Here is a 20,640-nt window from a genome sequence, read left to right on the forward strand (position 1 = left end):
TCATTAGCCCTTATATTATTCTATATGTACTTAATTACTTATACTAAGAAATAAGATAAGAAGAATGAAGCCCTTACAATATTTTATCTCGTCCAAAAAAAATAAGATGAGCATGACAAAATCTACTTTTATAAAATGTATCTTTAGTTATATTTGCACGATTTTACAACCTATACTTATAAGGAAAACTTTTGTATACACCCGGTTTTCAGTAATTTACTGTACATCGGGTACACTTTTGTTAGATTTAGTGTCACTTTTGTCAAATTTAGCGTCACTTTTGTCAAATTTATCAATGAATCATTAATAACTCTTATTTATGTTAGGGTAACTTTTGTGCGTTTTAGTGTAACTTTTGCACATTTTATTGTAACTTTATAACGGATGTTCAGTAATTTACTGAACATCCGTTTTATTTAAAAGTTTGTGTACTTATAATATAGCTATATTATAAGTATAGGTTGTAAAATATTTATATACTACGTACATATTTGTACATCTCAAAGGTTATATATGTAAAACATGTACTTATATATGTACTTTGCATATGATTAGAATGCATACAATAAACAAAGACATGATACATATGTAAAATTGAAGCTTTTGTTATGCTCACATATTTTAAGAAAAATAAGATCAAATAAGTTTTAAGAATAAAAGTTCTTGTTTGGTAGTCCATTGTCCTAAGCTCAATGACCTGAAATTACAAATATATCCCTCCATGATCCAGCCTATAATTAATCATTGGAGAATACATATTTACCCATAATCTGCCCAAGTAAGTACAACTTTGCCACATAAAAGTACAACTATAAATAACTCTCCAGTAATTTATGAGGGGACTTTCTCCTAATAATTCTCTCTCCTTCTCTCTCTAAGTACCCACTCTCTCTACTTTTTCTCTCTAAAAAGTACATTTGTTGACTTAAGCATCAGAAAAGGGCTTTTCCGGGTCAAATTAAACCCCCAGGACAGCTAACCTTCTCTGTTTGCAGCTAGCCATCGGACATACCTGTGAAAGGCGGAGCTCTCAGAGTCAAACAAACATACCTTTGCTAGGCAGAGCCGAAGGACATTTGGACAATTGTTGGACTTAGTCTCTAGGACATCTTGATACCCTACCGGCCTACCCTAACACTCCGATGAGTATACTGTTTCCAGAAAGTTTATGAGTTGTCATACATTGACAAAAGATAAAGTCAAAATAAAATTTTAAACGATATTATCAAAATTGCAATTTTGTGATCAAAAGCAACAAGGATTGGTTTAGGATTTCAGGGAGGTCTAATTTAGCCCAAAACAAAACAAGGTCTTCAAATCAACCAACCTGTTGGACCGGCCCAAATTCATCCTCCCATCATTCATTATTGTTATTTTTCGTTACTCATAAAAAAATTTCTCATAATTCCAAAATTTATGCAAAATTCATATAAGTATTCATGGAAAATACTACATAAATTATCAAAAGATACATTTATCTCAAATTAAAAACCTCCATTTACAAAATTATTTAAAAATGACTACCAACTAAATTAATTGGTAAAGCATAAAAGATCATGCCACTCATACAGTCATACCCATGACCCGATAGGCCTATATCAAATTTTTGCTAATCAATGTCTTTGTGACTCTTTAATCCGAGTTTATTTTAGCACTAAATTGATCATGATTAACCACTATTAATCCTTATTCATATATTTTTAACTTATCACAGATTCATAGGATTCTCTAAAAGCAAGAGAAAAGGTCTAACCAACTCAAGTATTCCTCGCTCTCATCTATACTTACTCTTGTATCGTAAATGAATAACAATAAGATGAATCGAATAAGATCTTAGATTCTTAGGCACTATTCTTATGAGCTTTTGGATAGGCGGAGCAGATTTCAGCAGAGTAGAGCATAGTAGTCCGTATGAGTACTAATAAAAAGAATGCCCAAAAACCAAAAACACCATAGACCCTGTCTAGGCCCCAAAACACAAATCCAGTCTCTTTCTTCCTTCTTTCCTCACTTCACTTCCAGAAAAACTCAACCTGTAAAAACTAAAACCCTCTTCCATTTTCTCTCTCCTTTACCCTACCCTAAAACCCCTTTTTCTCAAATCCCTCAATTTTCCCGCTACAAAAATACCCATCTCAAAAAACCCCCAATTCAATTGATTATGAATTCCTCAACTTCATCATCATCTAAACATGAACATCCGCCATTTTTGCCAATTTCCCAGTTTCAGCAAGCTTTTACAACCTGTTCTTCTTTCCTCAACAATTTCTCTTCTTCTTTCACTAATCACCTCAATACCCACCTCGCCAATTTTGCTTCCACTTCTTCTTGTTCGGTCAAATCCCCGGGTTTTGCTCGAATTCAGCAACTAGAGGCAAACCCCATTAATGTTGAGCAGTTGCAGAAGCAGCAGCAGCAACACTATGGGATGTCGAATGAAGCGATTGAGGAGAGATTAGCTGGGGTTGCTGTTTATGCTTTGAGTAATTCGAATGAAGAATTTGTGTTGGTTTCTGGGAAGAAATCGAAGAATTCGCTTGCTTTGTTTTGTTTAAAGGAGGAAGATGCTGATACTCTTCTTGAACAGATGAGATTGATGGACCCCAACATGCGTCGTGGGGCTAGTGTTGTTCCTGTTGCTTTGAATAAGGTCAATTTTTACTTTTTTTTTTTTTTTTTTGAATGATTTGGGCTTATATTATGCTAATTAATCATATTATGCAATCTTATTTAGTTATATATTTGCTATGTTTATGTAATTGCTATTGTTGATTGATGAGCATGAGAATTATGAGATGAATTTAGCTTTTTTGGTTGATGAAATTCCCAAATTGGTAATCTAAAACTAGTCAATCCATCAACATGGGATTGTTCATTATATCCACATTGGTTCAATTAACTGATGGGGAGTGCTACTTTGCAGAAAAATGGGGTTTGAGAGGCGCAAGGCGGTGTAGAGGGAGGGTGGAGGGATGGAAATTAGAGTTGGGATGGTGCAAAATGTACATATACTAAGGTGGTATTGTTCAGTTTGAGGGGTCGAAGTTTCTGAATAGGATAATGAAACTTTTGGTTGATTGTATCAATAATATGGTACATTAGTTGTTTGTGTTCTGGTGAAGTGACTGATCATTGTTGTTGGATCAATGGTTAATGAGTTTGTTGTTGGCTTTGCTTGATTATTTGGCGGTTGCTTGTTGGTGAATGTTCATTTTGGATTACATTGACAAGTTTGAGCTAATAATATCATGTGTTTATTTACAGTGCGACTCATAACTTATGCAACTCATAACTAATGAAGAATAAAATGGGATGTGCATTGGCAGGTTTTCCAGCTTAAGGTGAATGGAGTTGCTTTTAGATTGATTCCGGAGGCATCAGAGGTTAAAAATGCTTTGAAGGTGAGTTTTTGTTGACTAAAAAGCATAATGATAATAGTTTGATTGGTTATTTTTAAAATAGAATACAACCATTGAGGCTAACGAATGTAACGATTTATTTGTCATCAGTCATATTGTTTGATGTTGACTTGACTATGTGTGTCGTTGAGAGTTTGAGACTTGGGAATAATTTATACTTTCTTAAGCAGCTTTATCTATTGCTACTATGAACAAGTTTTGGTCTTTTGTACTATCAATTGCACTCGTTTTTGCTATATGCTGACAATCTTTCTTTTCTCAAAGTTGCTGCAATTTCATGAATATGGTTGAAGAATCATTTACAATTGTAGTAAGTGGTAAGTTGAATGATAAGAAGAATTAATTGACATGTTTTGACTTTTGACACTATTCACGTACTCTACTTTGACTTGCTTATGTGATATATAGATATGAAAAAATGTAGTCATGTGGAGATGGATTAGACTCCTCTCAATGTGTATTTTCGAGCTATCAACTACTTATATCTTTTTACTTGTTGATAATTCTAGATATGTATGATTGAATTTAGGTGAACTAATTTGGAATTGAGAAAGTAGTATATTATATGTAGTGTTAGAGGTCAAGTCTTCAATTGCAATTCTTGATTCAAACATCATTCCTAGTTTCCTCTCAATCAATCAATCAAAGCCTTAATCCCATAACAACGGGGGGCTCATGTCTGCATGTCATGGATGTGACAAAGCCTAGTTTCCTCTCATTCCTAGTTTCCTCTATTGACAATATATTTGGCTATAAATTCAAGATTTTCTTTCCTTTTTTTTGAAATTTTTATTCTGTCCAACTGCATTATGGATGCTATCTTCATCCTACAGATCACCATTGAATCGAAGATCTAGAGAAATTGAATTACTATGTTGCTTGAGTCCTGTTTCCATGTCATTGCACTGTTGAGATGTTCTAGTCTGGAAAGTAGGATGAGATGTGATTGGTATTGGGGTTCAAAAGTTGACAGATAATCAAATATTGCTAGAATGCTAGTCAGTTTAAGCTTCTTGATCATGAACTTTTTTGTGACTTTGATAAGAGGGTGAACCTGTCTGCTTTCTTTGTACCAATTATCTCTCAAAATAGCCAGATCATACCATATTTCCTTTTAAGATTTAGTGTACTGACTTTGCTTGCTTAAAATAGGATTAAATCTTGTGACATATGCTTCACTTTTGTATTAATTCCTTATTTCTGTTTGCTAAGTTTGTAGAAATAATGGGTGCTATTCTGTTATTTGGTCTGCATTTGGTCATTACTTGCAACCTTTAAACTTCCTTGATTGATATTGACTAATGATGGGTGGATTTGTGTTGTGCAATTATGTACTACTTCAAATACTAATTCTTTTAAAAGAATTTTCTTTGTGACAATTGAACATTTTAGCAGATCATCTCTTCAACCATAGACACAGTTATATGCACAAACTTTTAAAATTTAGAATTTTTTTTTTTTTTTTAGTGTGAATGCAGCCATGCAAGGAGGATATAGTCAGTTTCATGTTAGGTTTACGTGTTATTTCTATGCTTCTAATTTAATATTCCCTTTAAATTTGTAGGAAAGGCAAAAGGCTGGAAATTCAGAAGAAGAGTTCTTAGGGGTTCCTGTTTTCCAGGTTTGCTTCTATGCTCTCTAATACCAGAAGACGATGTTTCCTGTTCGTGGGGTAGGGTTTAGTGAAAAGGGATTAGGGGTGTTTTGACTAAATGTTGATTTTCTTTGAGTGCCTTTGTTACTTAGGGTGCTTGGAAGTATTGCCTATTTTCCTGTGAATTTGTGTAAATTACATCAATGCCATGAAACACCAATTATAGATCTACTGATCAAGGGACAATTTGAAGTCTTGTTGCACTAGAAGTTTCTGCAAGAGGCAATTAGTTTTCAGAAAGAAGAGGATTAATAGAAAACTATCCTCTACTCTAAAGCTCCTGAAGCAGTGAGTTTTGGATTATTATTTTTTTCCCTTCATCACAATGAATCCATTATCCACCCCCCCCCCCCCCTTCTTTTTTGGCGAATTTCGGAAATTGCTCCCATAGTGGAACAATGGGGCACAATCTTTCTTCACTTTATCTCAATGGAGGATCGTAGATCAATAAACTAAGTGTAGCTACTTCCATCTATTCTACTCTCTTGTTCCATATTAATTTTTAGTATGTCCCTTGCTCTAAATTTTTTCCTAATTTAAGTCCTTATTAATCTTTGTATTGTTTCATTACAGATTTTATTGATTGTAGATCTAACCCTTTTTCTTAAGTTGACTCTTGCCTCTCATTCTCTCTTTCAGCTTCTGAAAATTTTTATCTTGGAAAATTGTCAACATGGATGAAAATCTGATCAGTATTAGTGAGAGGGGTACTTTAGGTAGTAGCATGATAATTCAGGAATGAATGACGTGAGGAGTAATTGAATAAGATTGCGAGTAATTGAGAGGAAAAGCACTATATACAGCAATACAGGACATATTAGAGACAGGGAAGTGAGGTTGAATATTGACGAGTATTTTGTTAAGTATTCAGATTGCTAATTGGGAGAGAATCGATCCTCTTAAAAACTTGAATATCCTTTAATCTGCAGTAATTCCAGTTCCTTTATAAAAACTAATTTCTCCTTTCCCAATTTCTAATGCTTTCTAAGCTATGTTCATTCATAGCACATTTTTCATTGTAAAATCCTTTCGATCTTTTGACTTCATGTCTATCCTAAATTTATGTACTCCTTTGTGAATTATCTGGTGAGATGTTTCTGTGAACTGGTATGGTCAAATCTATAGTTGTACGTTGTTACTTCGAGGCTAGAATGGTTGTTAACTTAGGAGTCAACTTAGGGCCTATCCCAAGGGATATAAATCATATAATGTCTTGTATTTGTGAAGATCTTCATATATATATCTTCTTCTTCTTCTTTTTTTTTTTTTTTTTGAATTTTGATGCTCAATAATGTGCATGTTTCTGTTAATGTTATACTCTTTATTTACCACTTCCCTTTTCAGATCATTAATGGTTTTCTTTCTGATGAGGTCAAATGCTAATTATGATATACTTTTAGTATGGATGGGAATCTGGAAAACTTTGTTACACAAAATACGTGTGGGAACAGGATTGCTATCCTTGACTCCTCGTTGAAAAAGCAGAATATTAGGTTTAATAGTTATTTCTTCAAAGATGTAATCAACTCCATTTAATAATCCAATTTTGCTTCTTATGAAAGTATTAGTCAAAATCACATACTAGTAGAGGGAAAATTATCTTCCCAGTCGGTTGAGATCTCTATCAATTCATGTCTGTTCTGTCTGTTTCCACAGTTTAAATTTGTGTATATAGTTCATAATATTCTTACCTGTAATAAATTGTGCAACCTTGTATGCTACAGCTTAATTTGACCTGCTTCTGTTAGACTACAATTTTACTGCATCTGATGGACAAGATGCTTATTTGGACGGGAGTTTAATTTTAAGCTTGTTACAATTTTAGGCTTTCTTTGGTAGCTATAATGCTTGTTACTTCATCATGAATTATCCATGTAATAGTCTTCAATTGTTTTACATGTCAGTCCCGGAGTTTAATTTTAAGCAGCGACAAGAAAAAATACCGTCCTGTTTTCTTCAGAAAGGTTGGTATCTCGACTTGCGAAAGGATTTATAAACTCTTTGTCTCCATTGTATCTTTAATTCTAACTTCCATTTGTTTTGCATTAATCTTTGGCTTAATAGGAGGACTTGGAAAATTCATTACTGAAAGCTTCTACGCTGCAAGGAAGGCTGAATCCTACTTATAGACAGGGGGATATTGAAGTATGTGATTTTCATGGCCCACGACTTTTCTAGTCTAGCTGTAGTTTTTATTCTCCTAACATTTTTTTCTTCACCCTTTCAATATCGCAGGTAGCTGTTCTTGAAGACATAATTAAGGGAATGAAGGTATATAAAGTCTTCGCCACTATAATTTCTCAATACAATATTAGCATCATAAAGTAGATATATTGATTCTTAAACTGCTGCATTTTGAAGAAATTCATTAACCTTACGTTCAACCAAACTTCTGACATGTGATTAAGAACATGGAGCCATTATGCATTGCTGCTCAATGAATTCTTTGTGTACTGCACCTAATTCTGCTTTCTGATGGCTTTAGAAATATACTCTGATTCAGTCATTTTCTCAGGGTCCTAAGCTTTTAGACAGTTGACCCTCTATCCCCGCCCCACCCACCCAACCCCACCCCACCCATATTCCCAACCACAGGGACCATAGGTTATTCAAAATTACCATATGGACCTAAGCTTCTCTGCTTTTTTATCGTACGAAACATTCTTTTAATACTGAAATTTAACATCAGAGAATAATTTTGCAGGATGATTCTTCTCGGAAATGGGATGATGTCGTTTTCATACCACCTGGATATGATGTATCAACTGATCCTTCACAGGGCCGTGCATCTTCAGCTAAGTGAGTGATTTAACTGTGATTATCCTGGACTTAGCTTAGTATATTCTCTTTTGTCCTTATGGTGTTAATCGATGCTCCAAAAACTGATGCCTGGGTGTTTCATGCTATACTCAGTAAGCTGTGTAATTGACTTGTGCCAAAATAGCTTAGTCACATTTGTGGTTTATTGACCCCTTCCTGATTTTCTGATGTTGCTTACGTTCCCCCCTCCCTCTCGAGGGACGAGGGGTGATAAGACAAACTTTATAATCAACTCCCTCTTGTCAAGATACTAATTAAATGTTTCCACCATTATTATTACTCCGTACTTTGTATTTGCTTTGATGGTTTCCTTAATTTGATAACAATGACAACTGGTCTATTGTTTTATTTGACCCCTTAAATTCTATGCATTTTCAAACTTCACTACAACCGCGAATATGCCTTGGCCTTTTTATGTCCTTAGCTTACCAGGCTTGCTCCAACCTTACTGTTGGTACCTGTTTACAGCCTGATGCTTAGGGTCAATACTCAATACAATCAGCTATAACTCATCAATGTAGCTCTAACAGTCTAACTAACCCAAGAGCTTGCTAACACTCATTTCGGATAATTTGTATAACGAAGGAATTCCAGCTTGCACTTTACACAAAAGGTGTCATGAAAAGTTTCTGTTTAGCATAAATACATACCATTTGATTCACTTTAGGTCAAGGGATTTCCTTGGATGTCATCAATTTCGAACGCTTTCTTATTTAAATTATATACCATCTTTTGGCATCTTCACAGGTTCTCTACTCATCATAAAAATACTCTTTCATGATTTGCAGCTGTAAATTCCTCTTTTGAGTTGTTAATGGCTAAGAATGTGCAAAGCAATTTTTTATTTTTTATTTTTGTAGAATAATTCATTTTATTGAAAGGAAAGCCAAAAAAGTTGAGGAAAGCAAAAGGCTAAAAACCAATGTTTCTAAAGAATCCACCATTTCAAATTTGGAATAAATTAATCAAGTCACTGGTTATCCGTGATGTGGGCCCATCTAGTTGTGAGGCCCACAATATTAATAATAATTGGGCCAATGAGAGGCCTTTAAGTTTTTACTAATTAAATGGCCAACGGTTTGTTGGAAGCATACTATTCTTCCATAAATAGCTTTTTAGTTCAAAAGTGGGATCAACAATTCTTTTATTGGGAAAAGTTTGAATGAGGTAATTTTTTTAGAGTACTTCCAAATACTCCGTAACAAGTATGGTATCATCTCTTTTTGATGGCATACATCAAAGTGTTTCGTTTTGAGTGTAGCTAATTGTCTGACAGTTAAACGTATTAATAGTGACTGAAATGTATATTTTACCCCAACATAAGAATGCAAAATTTCAAATGAGGTTCAAGAAATGTTCAATCTATACATTGAAATGCAAAAGAACATGTATAAAACCTAATGGAAAGAAAACTTTGACAAAGTTTCGACACTTTTGAGTTGAACTGAAGTGTAATTAGTTACCTGACGCCCATGAATATGCTTTGACTTACAATTATAATGATGGTTAAGATTATTGGCCAAAATAACACAATCGTGTCTTATAATAAGCTCGTGTTATATTGGATACACCAAATACAACATGATCCCACCATACACATTTTTATGTTCCTAATTCATATGCTAGTAGAATGATATCTTCATAATTATAGAGTAAAAAACTTAAATTAGAGTTAACAAGAATAAGTAATTTTTTTTAGAGTTGTGAACTCATATTCAATTATAAACTTGTGTAGAATATGCAATACATATACGTCCACGAGCTGTGAGCCTGTGAGCTAGTCACCTATTGTGACTCAAAAGTATGTACAAAGAGATAAGGATGAAGATCTTGACTCCATAGAAACACACAATGACAAAATCTAATCATACAATAAAATCATGGAGAACAATAAAATGGATAAGCTTAGAATAAAAATATATAAAATAATGTATCATAGATTATACAATTATTAACACAATAAAATACACCTCTCAAAGGTTTCTTAAGAACCAATAAAATCAAGAATGTTCTGAAAAAAAAAAACCAGTAATAATTTAATTTTAAGACAGTATCTTCCTTTCTGGCATCCAACTATGCACCACCCAAGCAATTTTCACAACCATCACCTCATAAAAAATCCAATGAAATTAAAGATGAGATAATTACTAAAAACATCATCTTCTGAATTTTTTTGTCTTGGTTTTTGGGTTTTTAGGCTAAAGCTTTTTCTGGGGTCCATGACCCATAAAACTCAGTGTTATCTTCATTGTTTTTGGGTTAAATATGGTCCCACTTTCTCTCTAATTGGATCCATATTGGATAGTGAAATTTGCTAAAAACCAAAGGTTCAACTATTGACTAAATGATGTGGAGTATTTAATTCTCTTGGACTAGATGATTTATTATTATAATTAATAGTACAAGCTCATTTTCAACATTAAGTATTGTATTTAATTATAATCGAGACTGATGTAAATGATACTCTGCGGTATGATTTTTGATCTCAATTTTTAGATATTACTCGTTACACTTTAATCAATCAAACTAGTTTTTTTTTTTTTTTTTTTTTTTTTTTTTTTTTTCTTTTCATATGAGCCACAAGGGCGGGTATAACGGGGGGCGGGGGAAATTCCATAGTCACACATATATTAATTTACATATGGCGTATGGAAAGTAAAAAATAAATTTAGGGCCTGTTCTCATTGACTGAACTCAGCTGAACTGAATTGAACTGAACTGAACTGAGTTGAACTGAACTGAACTGAACTGAATATTTTTTAAGAGAAGGAAATTAGGAGGTGAACTAAACTGAACTGAATTCAGCTGAACTGATCTGAACTGAACTGAACTGAATTTTAACGTAAAAGAACAGGCCCTTAGTCAAAATGTTTAGGTGAATGAAATGTTTTTGATGAGCATGCACCCTTTTCTCTAGTTAAGATTCTCTTAAAAGATGTTTCAATGTCAAATCAACTTTTATTTCTTTTTGCCATACACTTGCTTATTATGGAGAACTCCATATCCCTAACTACTATTAGTTGATTAATAAGAAACTTGTACATAGTAATTTGTCATCAAATATCCCGTTATGCACTAAATATAAACAAGTTTCATACATTAGACAACATATGATCCTGATATTTAATAATCACCTCGCAATACTTTAACCAACATTAACCACATATATCAAGTTTAATTTCAAACATGTATAACATAACATAAAGGCAAGAGAATCTTTGTCTTAAACACCTAGAAACAAATTAACAATTAATCATCAAATTAAACAATTGCATTATACTCTTTGTTACTAATTTTTAAAAGTTATCCATGAAAAATATCATTAATGAGTTAAAATCACAAAATAGTTATCCATCACATAAATAAGTAGGGTACCTACCCACCCCTAAATTGAAATTTAAAATTTACAAGCTAATAAAACCATTGAACAAAATAATAAAAAAGAGCCATCAATAATATATACATATACATAAAGAGACAAAACTCCTAAAAATAGATTCATGTACCCTTTATTTCACTTCACTTCACCATACTATAGTATACTATAAACAAATTAGAAAACCTTCTAAAAAAAGATACTATTAGTCCTCAAAAATTAGTAAATGACCCATTTATAAGGGTACATCGTATAATATATAGTTTTAAATTTGGTATTTATTTTACCCCAGCTGGCACCAGTATACCTCCAGCTGGTGCCCTTAAACTCCCCACTTCATTACACCATACCTTACTACACGCTCTTCCATTGATTCCTTCAATCATTTCTTCCCCTTTATATACCCCTCAATTTCATCACTCCAAATTACAAGATAAAAAAATTATAAGACAAAAAAAAATATATAATCCTCTCTAAAATATTTTATATAAAAAAAAAAGTGTGTTTTTGACATTTTTGTCTAGGAAAAAAATATGGGAAAAGGGGTTTTAGTGATCATGGTAATGGTAGTAGCACTAGCATTGAGTGTTGTTGTTAATGGGGGAAACTTTGATCAAGATTTTGAGGTTACATTTGGTGATGGAAGAGTTAAGAAGTTTGGGAGAGGCCAACTTCTTACTCTTTCTCTTGATCGGGTTTCGGGTTCGGGTTTTCGGTCTAAGAGGGAGTATCTCTTTGGAAGGATTGATATGCAACTTAAACTTGTTGCGGGTAACTCTGCTGGTACTGTCACTGCTTATTATGTAAGCCTTCTTCGATCCTTGATCGATCACCATTTAACTTTAGTATAGTATAGTATCTCCTAAGTTGTCACGTTAATAGTTTAAATTATGTATCATGGTATATGGTTTAAGTTCGTAACGACTAATTTCGAATTACTAGGTAATGAAGTAATAACACACAAATGGGATTGCTATAGTTTAGCTAACTAGTTGGTACTTGTAAGTAATAAATCGACTTTACTTGTGTGACTATAAGTGGTTGTTTAGTTAGACGTAGTAGTAGGTTACATGCCTATACATCCTTATCGCAATGCCACTCCTTATATTCTTCATCATATAAACTAAGTGACCACTTTATATTTCAATATTTCAAAGTTGTTCTTCAAAAAGGACTAGACTAAAACAAACTTCAACTTCATGTCAAACTTATGATATTTTTAATATAGTTTAGGTCATACTCATATAATTGTACACTAGCTTATTAGTCCACGTCCACATTTATTTTTAGAAGTAACTTATAAACAAACAATCGTATTTATTGCTATTATAAAGTATAAGCTATTATAAAGTATAAGTCACATCACCTAAGTTGAGAACTGATGGAGTAGTAGGTCCACATGAATTTTATGTTGGACTTTTTTTTTTTAATTAGAAAAAGAAAAAAGGAAAAAAGTGGTGATTAGTTTATAGCTTTTGCACAAATTGCACGAGAATAGAATTTGGGCATCTACGTAGTTTTGGTCTTATTATTAGAAAGGAGTACCAATAATTTCTTTGATGTCAATTTCATAACTTCATATCACTATTTTTGAATGTACATAAATTAAACATGCTTTTCAAAAGAATAACACAAAAGCAGATAATTATATAGGCATAACGATACAAATAATAAGAGTCCAAGGGAGCATAATAATAAACTTTTTCTGTTATTTAAATTGTTGTGTAGTATGACTAATCGAACATACAACTTTAAGATGTTCGGAAAATAGTTGTTATATACGGAATATCTGATATTAGACCAAGTAACATGAGAACGTGAATAATCTATTATCTCTTTAAATAAAGTTGCGTTATTTCTTTAATGTTCTACGTAGTTTTTTTTATTTTAGTGTATGACGATTGAACTTGTGTTACGTATGTATGCAGTTATCATCGGAAGGAGCAACCCATGACGAGATTGATTTCGAGTTCTTAGGAAATGTAAGTGGCCAGCCTTACACACTCCACACTAATGTGTTTACTAAAGGAAAGGGTGGCAGGGAACAACAATTCCATCTTTGGTTCGACCCAACCTCAAAATTCCATACCTATTCTGTCGCTTGGACTCCTCGTATGATCATGTAAGTACGACTTTAGTTTCGTTCATTAAGGGTAAAAGAGTAATTTTACATGATATATCACAATCGAAAGCACGACAATAATTAAAATAAATATTTTGCCTAAGTATTAATTAATGAATAATTAATTAAATCGCGACTTGATTAATTCATGCAGATTCTTGGTAGACAACACGCCCATTAGGGTATTCAAGAACCATGAGGCTAGAGGAGTGCCCTTCCCAAAGAGCCAACCCATGAAGATATACTCAAGCCTATGGAATGCAGACCAATGGGCTACCCAAGGAGGCCGCGTTAAGACAGATTGGGCTAAGGCTCCGTTCACAGCTTACTACCGGAACTTCAATGTCAACCCTAACCACGCGGCTGCAACCGCGGCCTTCACCGATGCAAAGTGGCAAAACCAAGAGCTAAATGCTTGGAGTAGAAGGAGACTAAGATGGGTTCAAAAGTACTTCATGATCTACAATTATTGTACTGATGCACAAAGGTTTCCAAAGGGTGTTCCTAGAGAATGTAGGTTGTTTTGATATGTTTAGTATGGAATGAATGTTGCTTAAAATCTTGCATTACTAGTGTATTGCAAGTTGATTAGCTTTTTAATTTGTATCCAATTTTTGTATTAAATGGGTTTAAGTAAATAAGTATTTTTTTTCTTTCATTATATTGTGTTTGAATTATATGGTCCCTTTAGGGATGGGCGTGGCCGTGGTACACATGAGTGCTTGGGTCTAGTCAACTTATCTCAAGTAGATAAGTCCCTCATGAATGAACCCCATATTTCTTCCCATCTCCCTTCGTTTTGAGATTCGATCCCAAGGCAACCCTCTTTAAAACTACGAAGTATAACAGTGGTTAATAATTATTTAAAAATTGGTGATAGATTTAATTTGTATGGATTAATATTTGGTCAATTCGACATGGATTTTTTATAACATGACTTTGAAGATGGATAGGTGGCAAGTCGAAAATTTGTCTCACAACTCAAATTAAGTCTTGAATTTATACGAGTAAACAAACTAACACAAAATATAAAGGTGATCATGACATGGGTTGAAAATCGAAACTGGCTAAAAAAAGCAAGTCATGTCATGCCTCCATGAGAGAGTCGGGTTGAAATAGGTTTATGATCAACCTAAAACCCTCTCGCACAAAATCCACTAAAATTGAGCCAGAGAGTGGACTTTGAGCTATAATGATGCCCAAAGCTCAATTTTTCTATATCTAACTTGATGGATTGAATTTTGAGCCCAAAAATATTGTCCAAGCTTGTTATTTTTGTCCATCGAGTTATGTCACCACCAATTGTCCCGTATAATCCTCTATACAACACGATTTGTTCTTGTCACCTTGCTGTCTCATCTGAACCTCACTATAACTTGAGCCAACCTAACCTAAATTGACTCGATGGGTGCAAAGCAAAATACCCTCACACTCATGCTTACATTCACTTTCTCTTTCCTTATTCGATGATTTTAGAGCAGTCATCAAGGATTGCGCATTTGCTAAACTGAAGGTCACTATATAAAATTTCCCCAAAAATTGTCATAGACTCATAGTACCTATTGTTTTTGACACATCATGTACATTTACATATTTGCCCTTAATGAACCAAACTTTGAAAAAGAAAGTACTAGCAAGATCTTCCTCTTCTCCTTTCACTCCTCTCCTGCACTTCTTCACCTTCTTCCCTTTCCTCGATTTCCAGGTATTCATCATCCCTCTTTGTCTATCACACAGTATTTTGTTCAACAATTATCTGATATTTTTCTACTGATTCAATCATTTCAATTTTTAGATCTGTTAGTATGTGTATTATTTGCAATTTAGTATACTATGAATTGTGCAAAAGGTTGAATTTTGTCAATTAATCTAAAGGGTGTATGATTCTTAATTTTGATTTCTAGGGTTTATGGGTTGGTTGAATTTTTTTTGGGATTTTTGAATTTCAGGTTGATTTTTCACAGAAGAAGTGAGTTCATCAAAAGATGGATCCAGATTCAGTGAAATCGACTTTTTCTAATTTAGCTATGGGAAATGTTATGGCTGCTGCTGCCCGCAATCTTCAGAAGGTAAATTTACTCTTTTTGCCCTTTTCCATCCCTCATTATTCATCTTTGATCAATATAGTTCAATGCTTTTTTATTTTTTAATTTTATATATATTGATAATTTATCTTTGTTATCTCTTGGAATTAGCTTTTATGTGATTCCCAATATGTTAGTTTTATCAATTTGAATTGTTTGTTTTAGAATATTGGTTAGTAATTTGTCAATTAGAGACTACCGCCATGATTGAGGAGCTCGAATTGAGCATGTGTTTTAAGGGTATTGAAGTTGGTCAGTATTCGAGAAAATCGTGGGAATTTATCGATTTAAAACCATGGAAATGTTGATTTTCTTAGCTTGAATTCAACAATTAGTGAATGGTTAGGTGTTTTTTAATTTTAAATATGGAATGTTGGTTAGTTACAACTTCAAGTGGACATTGTGGCCAAGAATGAGAAGCACATATATGAGATTTTAAAGGTTGATAGTGTGTGCGAAAACTAAATACGGGGTACCTGTGTTTGTGACGTGCTGGGATATATCCAAAGCGTATAAACTTTTGTCTAGTGTTACTAGTTTGCAGGATACTATCTTATTCCGGATCACAATGTGCTTGGTTTCTTGAAAACCCTACCCTTCTTTAAGTTTTAATTTTACATCTATATATTGAAATTAATGGACCTGAGTGTAGGAGAGTATTACGTGGATATGCTTTCACAAGAAAGAATGCTATTGCTTGCAAATTTTTGTTGTGGTGATTGTTGTGTTAAATTCCATGGCTTTAGTCAGATGTAGGAGACAGATGCTAAGACTATATGTTTACGTTGGTTAGTAGGGATGATGTTTAAAGCCTCGCTGGGTTGCTTGTTGAATAATCAATCTCTTTGATGTTTCGATGGCTTGTAAACAGTTCACTTAACTGGTGTTACAGGAAATGATTGTTCAAGAGAAGACACAGGCATCAAGTTCAGTTCATGATGATATTGATCTTGATGAGTTGATGGATGTAAGTTTTAGATAATTTGCATTTAGGTTGCATGTCACTTATGTGTTTTCTTGAATGCTCAACTATTGTTTCTTTCTGTAACGCCAGGATCCAGAGCTAGAGAAACTGCATGCTGAGAGAATTGCAGCACTACAGGTTTAAATTGTCTCTTAGTATTGGCATCTGCTACCAAAAGTCCTTAAATTATTCACCCTATGGTATATTTGCTTAGAAAGAGGCTGAGAAGCGACAAAAAATGAAGAATCAAGGCCATGGAGAATATAGAGACATAACTGAAGGGGATTTCTTGGGTGAAGTTACTGGCAGTGAATTAGTTATCTGCCACTTCTACCATCGGGAGTTTTATCGATGCAAGTAAGGACCTAATCTGCCTCTTTAACTTAATATTTATATCAATTCGAAGCCATCAAATAACTATTGAGGCCTTTTTCTCCTCTAGCATGTTCTTAGTGATATTTAATACACTAATACCCCATTCCATCTCTAAGTTGTGTTGCCTGTAGCAAAAAAATATCTGTTCTTTCTGTGGTCTCGGCATCTTGTGGATTATGCCCCCCTTCTGAACTTAATGTAGTAACTAGTAAGCGCATTTTTCCGAGTTTAAAGCAGAACTTGTGGCCGCAAAATTTTCCCGGTGTTATATGGCCTGACCAATGATCACCAATTAACAGTTGCAATTGCTGCACATCCTACCTCTTTTTGTGATTGTGTCTTTCATTTTTCCTGTCTTCTATGGTATGCTATGTATGAACTACCTTGATTCTACTCATTCAAAAAGGGCAAGAGTTTGAGCATATGTTAAAAAGTTTCTACTCTCTTGATAACCTTAGTTTATCTCTCTTAGTAACTTGAAATACCTCACAATTCACATAATGTCCTATTGCCTTCACTACTACACTTTATATACTAAAGCCACATTCAAAACATCAATCTAATATTGATTGTTCTTGTCCTCTACTGCTGCCATACAGAATCAGGAATCAGTCCCATGCTTCCCCCTCCTTAGTGCTTTCTTAATTGCTTTTATCCTCTAGTGCTAGTGTGCTACTGTGTTCCTTGTTGGCTTAGTGGTGGTAGACACCAGGTCTATAACATCCTCTAAAGATGAAAGAAGACAAACAGAATCTAATTCATGTTCTTGGTATAGAATAGTGGATCCAAATTTATTTAGGGGCTGCTTGGCTCACTCCTTCAAAACGGAAAGAAATCAAGGAAAGGAAATGAGGTGAAAGGAATCAAGAAAGGGAATTTTATCTATTTGTATGGTTTGGTTAATGATTATAATTTGAAATCCGTATTCAATGTTTGATTGCCAAATAAAAGAAAGAAAAACACGTCTTTCTGTCCACCCAATGGGCCACAACCGGCCAACATGATGCCACTCGCGAGACACTTGTAAATAGAAGAATCACTGTCCCTCACTGGCATCACTACACCACCTCCCACTTTGTCAAAGGTGTCCTCCTCCCTAACTAGGCTTCACCACAACCACCAGATTACCAGAAGTTATCCCTTCATCTCTCCTCATCATTTTATCTATTGATGATGCCTTAAAATAATATTGACTAACTTGCATTCTTGGTGGTGAAAGTGATAAGAATTTCATGTCTGAAACTTGGTTACCATGTCAAGCATCCAAGGAGTCAAAAGTAAGCCATGGCTTCAGGAAAAAGGTTGGCAGCTCAGTCTCTTTCTTTGTCTTCATTGATCAGTAATAGAAAAGGAGATGATGATGATGGGAGGTGACAGATATTTTAAGGGGTTAGTGGTGCAGTTGTGGTTTATATGTTGATGGTGGATTGGTGCTGTGGATTAGATGGGTAGGCTGTAGGCGGTGGTGGATTCATTGTGACTTTGTGAGGCTGTTAGGCGGGTGGATGGTTTTTGTTGGTCGGGAAGTGGGCATATGTTGGCCTGTGGCTGGGAGCTGATAGCTAAAAAGCTGTTAGGTGGTGGTTGGGTGGTGTAGAGGAGAGGGGTAGAGGAAAATGGGTAATACTCAAGTCCCAAGAGAAAGGTGGACTTGATATAGAGGGTTAATGCGGAACTTTAAAAGGGAAAATGGGAAAATTGAGTTAAAAAAAATATCCAAGTAGCTTCTAAGGGAAATGGAGATTGTTATTGCCTTTTTTTCATTGCTGCTGCTGAAAGACAGCATTTCAATTTTCCTGTTGTTATCATTGTTGAATATGCAGCTTTCTGAGCTGACACTTTTGTGATGCAGAAACTTTTACATAGCTTGCCTAATTTAGTACTTTTTTGGCATCTTTTCCAGGATAATGGATAAGCATCTGAAGGCTCTTGCACCCAAGTACCTTGGTACTAAATTCTTAAGACTGGATGCTGAGGTTAGCTCTCTTAGTATATTTTGTTGATGTTACTTTATGAAGTTGTTTGTCTTCTGATTCTGTTTCGGTGTCTCTAAAAGACGTAAGTTTTAAACAATTTTGAGTTCCTATAAATTGCGGATGACAAACTAACTCTGTACACCAAATGCAGAATGCCCCCTTTTTCATATCCAAGCTCGGAATCAAAACTTTGCCATGTGTTATATTGTTCAAGTAAGTTTCTCATCTTCTCTGTATCGTATCCATATCATATTCTATGAGTGTTCATCAATATCTGCTGTTCAAAAAATGCTCTATTCTCTCTGCATTGAACACCACAGTTGATTACAGTTTTGCCATCTGAATATGGCTTTCCTGATTGAATTTCAGGAAAGGAATAGCTGGTGATAGACTAGTAGGGTTTCAAGACCTTGGAGCTAAAGATGATTTCCCGACTAAGAGACTCGAAAATCTGTTGATCAAGAAAGGTAGAAATCCTTATTTTTTGAGGGTTGCAGTGCTTGCTACTATGTGTCTGACCAGTTGTTTACAGGTATTATCAAAGAGAAGGAAAAAGATGAAGACGAGGATGATTATTCTGAAAGTAAACGCACGTCAGTCAGATCATCATTGAACCTTGGTTCAGATTCTGATTAGTGATCTTACAGAAGGAAAGAAGGCAACCTTTTTTTTTTTCAAAACCTTGTATTATGTAGTACTGATTATCAAGCCCGGGTGATAATCAGTTCTGTAAGCTAATCTTCGACTTTTTTGGGCTCATAATCCTTGTGTGTTGTGTTAGTGAAAACTTATAATATGAAAGTACATTTAACAAAATTTATATGGGAGTACTTCGCACACGTAGTCTTGAGGTAAGACTATCCTTGCGTCTTGCATCTTGTGTATTTTTCTTTTACAATGAATCATGTTCATGTTATTATTGTTAATATGATGTTGACACTGCGACAAACGAACTGGACAATAATGGTAGGGAATTATGCCAGTATATGAACATACAGGCATACAGCATCTAATCTCAAGGAACAAAAGAAATATCTGATCTTTTTTGAGGAAATAACATTTACTCTGATGAAATAATGCATAAACTGGAAGAATTATATTCACGAGACCTACTCCCTCCCTATGAACTTCAAAAGCATTCCCGCATTCCGTATAACTAAAAGTTTTAAACTAGCAATATACGGAGCAAAAACTAAACCAGGCGAATGACAACTAAACCAGGCTGATGTAGATAGAGGTGTAAATTCGGCTGCCTGGGTCGGGTTGATTCTTTTTTGAAGTAATGTCATTCTTGCTAACTAATTGTGTCTATACAAGTCAAAATCTAAATCAATTTTTTTATTTATTATTTTTTTTTTTAGTCAAATCAATTTAGATTGGCCAAGTTCATTATTGACACCTCTAGATGTACTGATGTAGTGCATCTATTTCTTAGTTCTTTCCGGGCTCAAGAAGCTGTCAAAAGACATGCATTGTAAATCAATTTTAGTATTCATTACAATACTGGGTTGTTTCTTGGTTAAAAATTGTTTTTCCTAAAGCTAGCTACTTTCCTCACATGTCCAAGACTTCACTGAAACAGGGAGAGTAAAGAACCACGCGTGATACGAAGTACTATACAGTATATAGGATGTTTTAGTATTGAGACCATTTAACTTTCAAATTTCAGGACATCTTAAGATTGTTTTTAAATACACTTTCCGTTCTTTTTTGTTGGTTATAAAACATAACCTACAATTAGGAACGGAGAGAGTACTATAATTCTTGTCAAACTAGTGGCGAAAAAACGGAAAGGCACCTCTTTAGATATGATTTCTACTTTTTAAAGGGTAGCTTTTACTTTCTCACGT

At 34.3% G+C, this 20,640-nt stretch overlaps 3 protein-coding genes across 4 annotated transcripts; all 3 read left to right on the top strand.

Moving 5' to 3' along the window:
- The first annotated feature begins 1,972 nt into the window (after window positions 1-1,972).
- On the top strand, window positions 1,973-8,234 carry LOC145608314 (protein TIC 22-like, chloroplastic). Its single transcript, XM_081663929.1, has 7 exons — window positions 1,973-2,650; window positions 3,327-3,401; window positions 4,984-5,040; window positions 6,978-7,037; window positions 7,138-7,218; window positions 7,309-7,344; window positions 7,778-8,234. Exons 1-7 carry the CDS (start codon window positions 2,162-2,164, stop codon window positions 7,874-7,876), a joined length of 897 nt encoding a protein of 298 aa, XP_081520055.1. The 5' UTR covers window positions 1,973-2,161; the 3' UTR covers window positions 7,877-8,234.
- A 3,476-nt stretch (window positions 8,235-11,710) lies between these two features.
- On the top strand, window positions 11,711-14,049 carry LOC145609741 (xyloglucan endotransglucosylase protein 1-like). The gene is made up of 3 exons (XM_081665204.1): window positions 11,711-12,072; window positions 13,198-13,391; window positions 13,546-14,049. Exons 1-3 carry the CDS (start codon window positions 11,803-11,805, stop codon window positions 13,916-13,918), a joined length of 837 nt encoding a protein of 278 aa, XP_081521330.1. The 5' UTR covers window positions 11,711-11,802; the 3' UTR covers window positions 13,919-14,049.
- A 904-nt stretch (window positions 14,050-14,953) lies between these two features.
- On the top strand, window positions 14,954-19,665 carry LOC145608162 (thioredoxin domain-containing protein PLP3B-like). 2 transcript variants are annotated; one of them, XM_081663774.1, is made up of 9 exons: window positions 14,954-15,096; window positions 15,341-15,460; window positions 16,368-16,442; window positions 16,530-16,577; window positions 16,654-16,796; window positions 18,718-18,790; window positions 18,942-19,003; window positions 19,160-19,257; window positions 19,323-19,665. In XM_081663774.1, exons 2-9 carry the CDS (start codon window positions 15,377-15,379, stop codon window positions 19,424-19,426), a joined length of 687 nt encoding a protein of 228 aa, XP_081519900.1. In that variant the 5' UTR covers window positions 14,954-15,096; window positions 15,341-15,376; the 3' UTR covers window positions 19,427-19,665. The 2 variants fall into 2 exon arrangements, with proteins under 2 accessions (XP_081519900.1, XP_081519899.1); XM_081663773.1 differs by having other exon boundaries at window positions 15,020-15,096; window positions 15,356-15,460.
- The last annotated feature ends 975 nt before the right edge of the window (window positions 19,666-20,640 follow it).

This window comes from Chenopodium album, chromosome 23 (genome assembly GCF_948465745.1).
Source record: "Chenopodium album chromosome 23, dcCheAlbu1.1, whole genome shotgun sequence".
In the NCBI taxonomy this organism is placed as follows: domain Eukaryota; kingdom Viridiplantae; phylum Streptophyta; class Magnoliopsida; order Caryophyllales; family Amaranthaceae; genus Chenopodium; species Chenopodium album.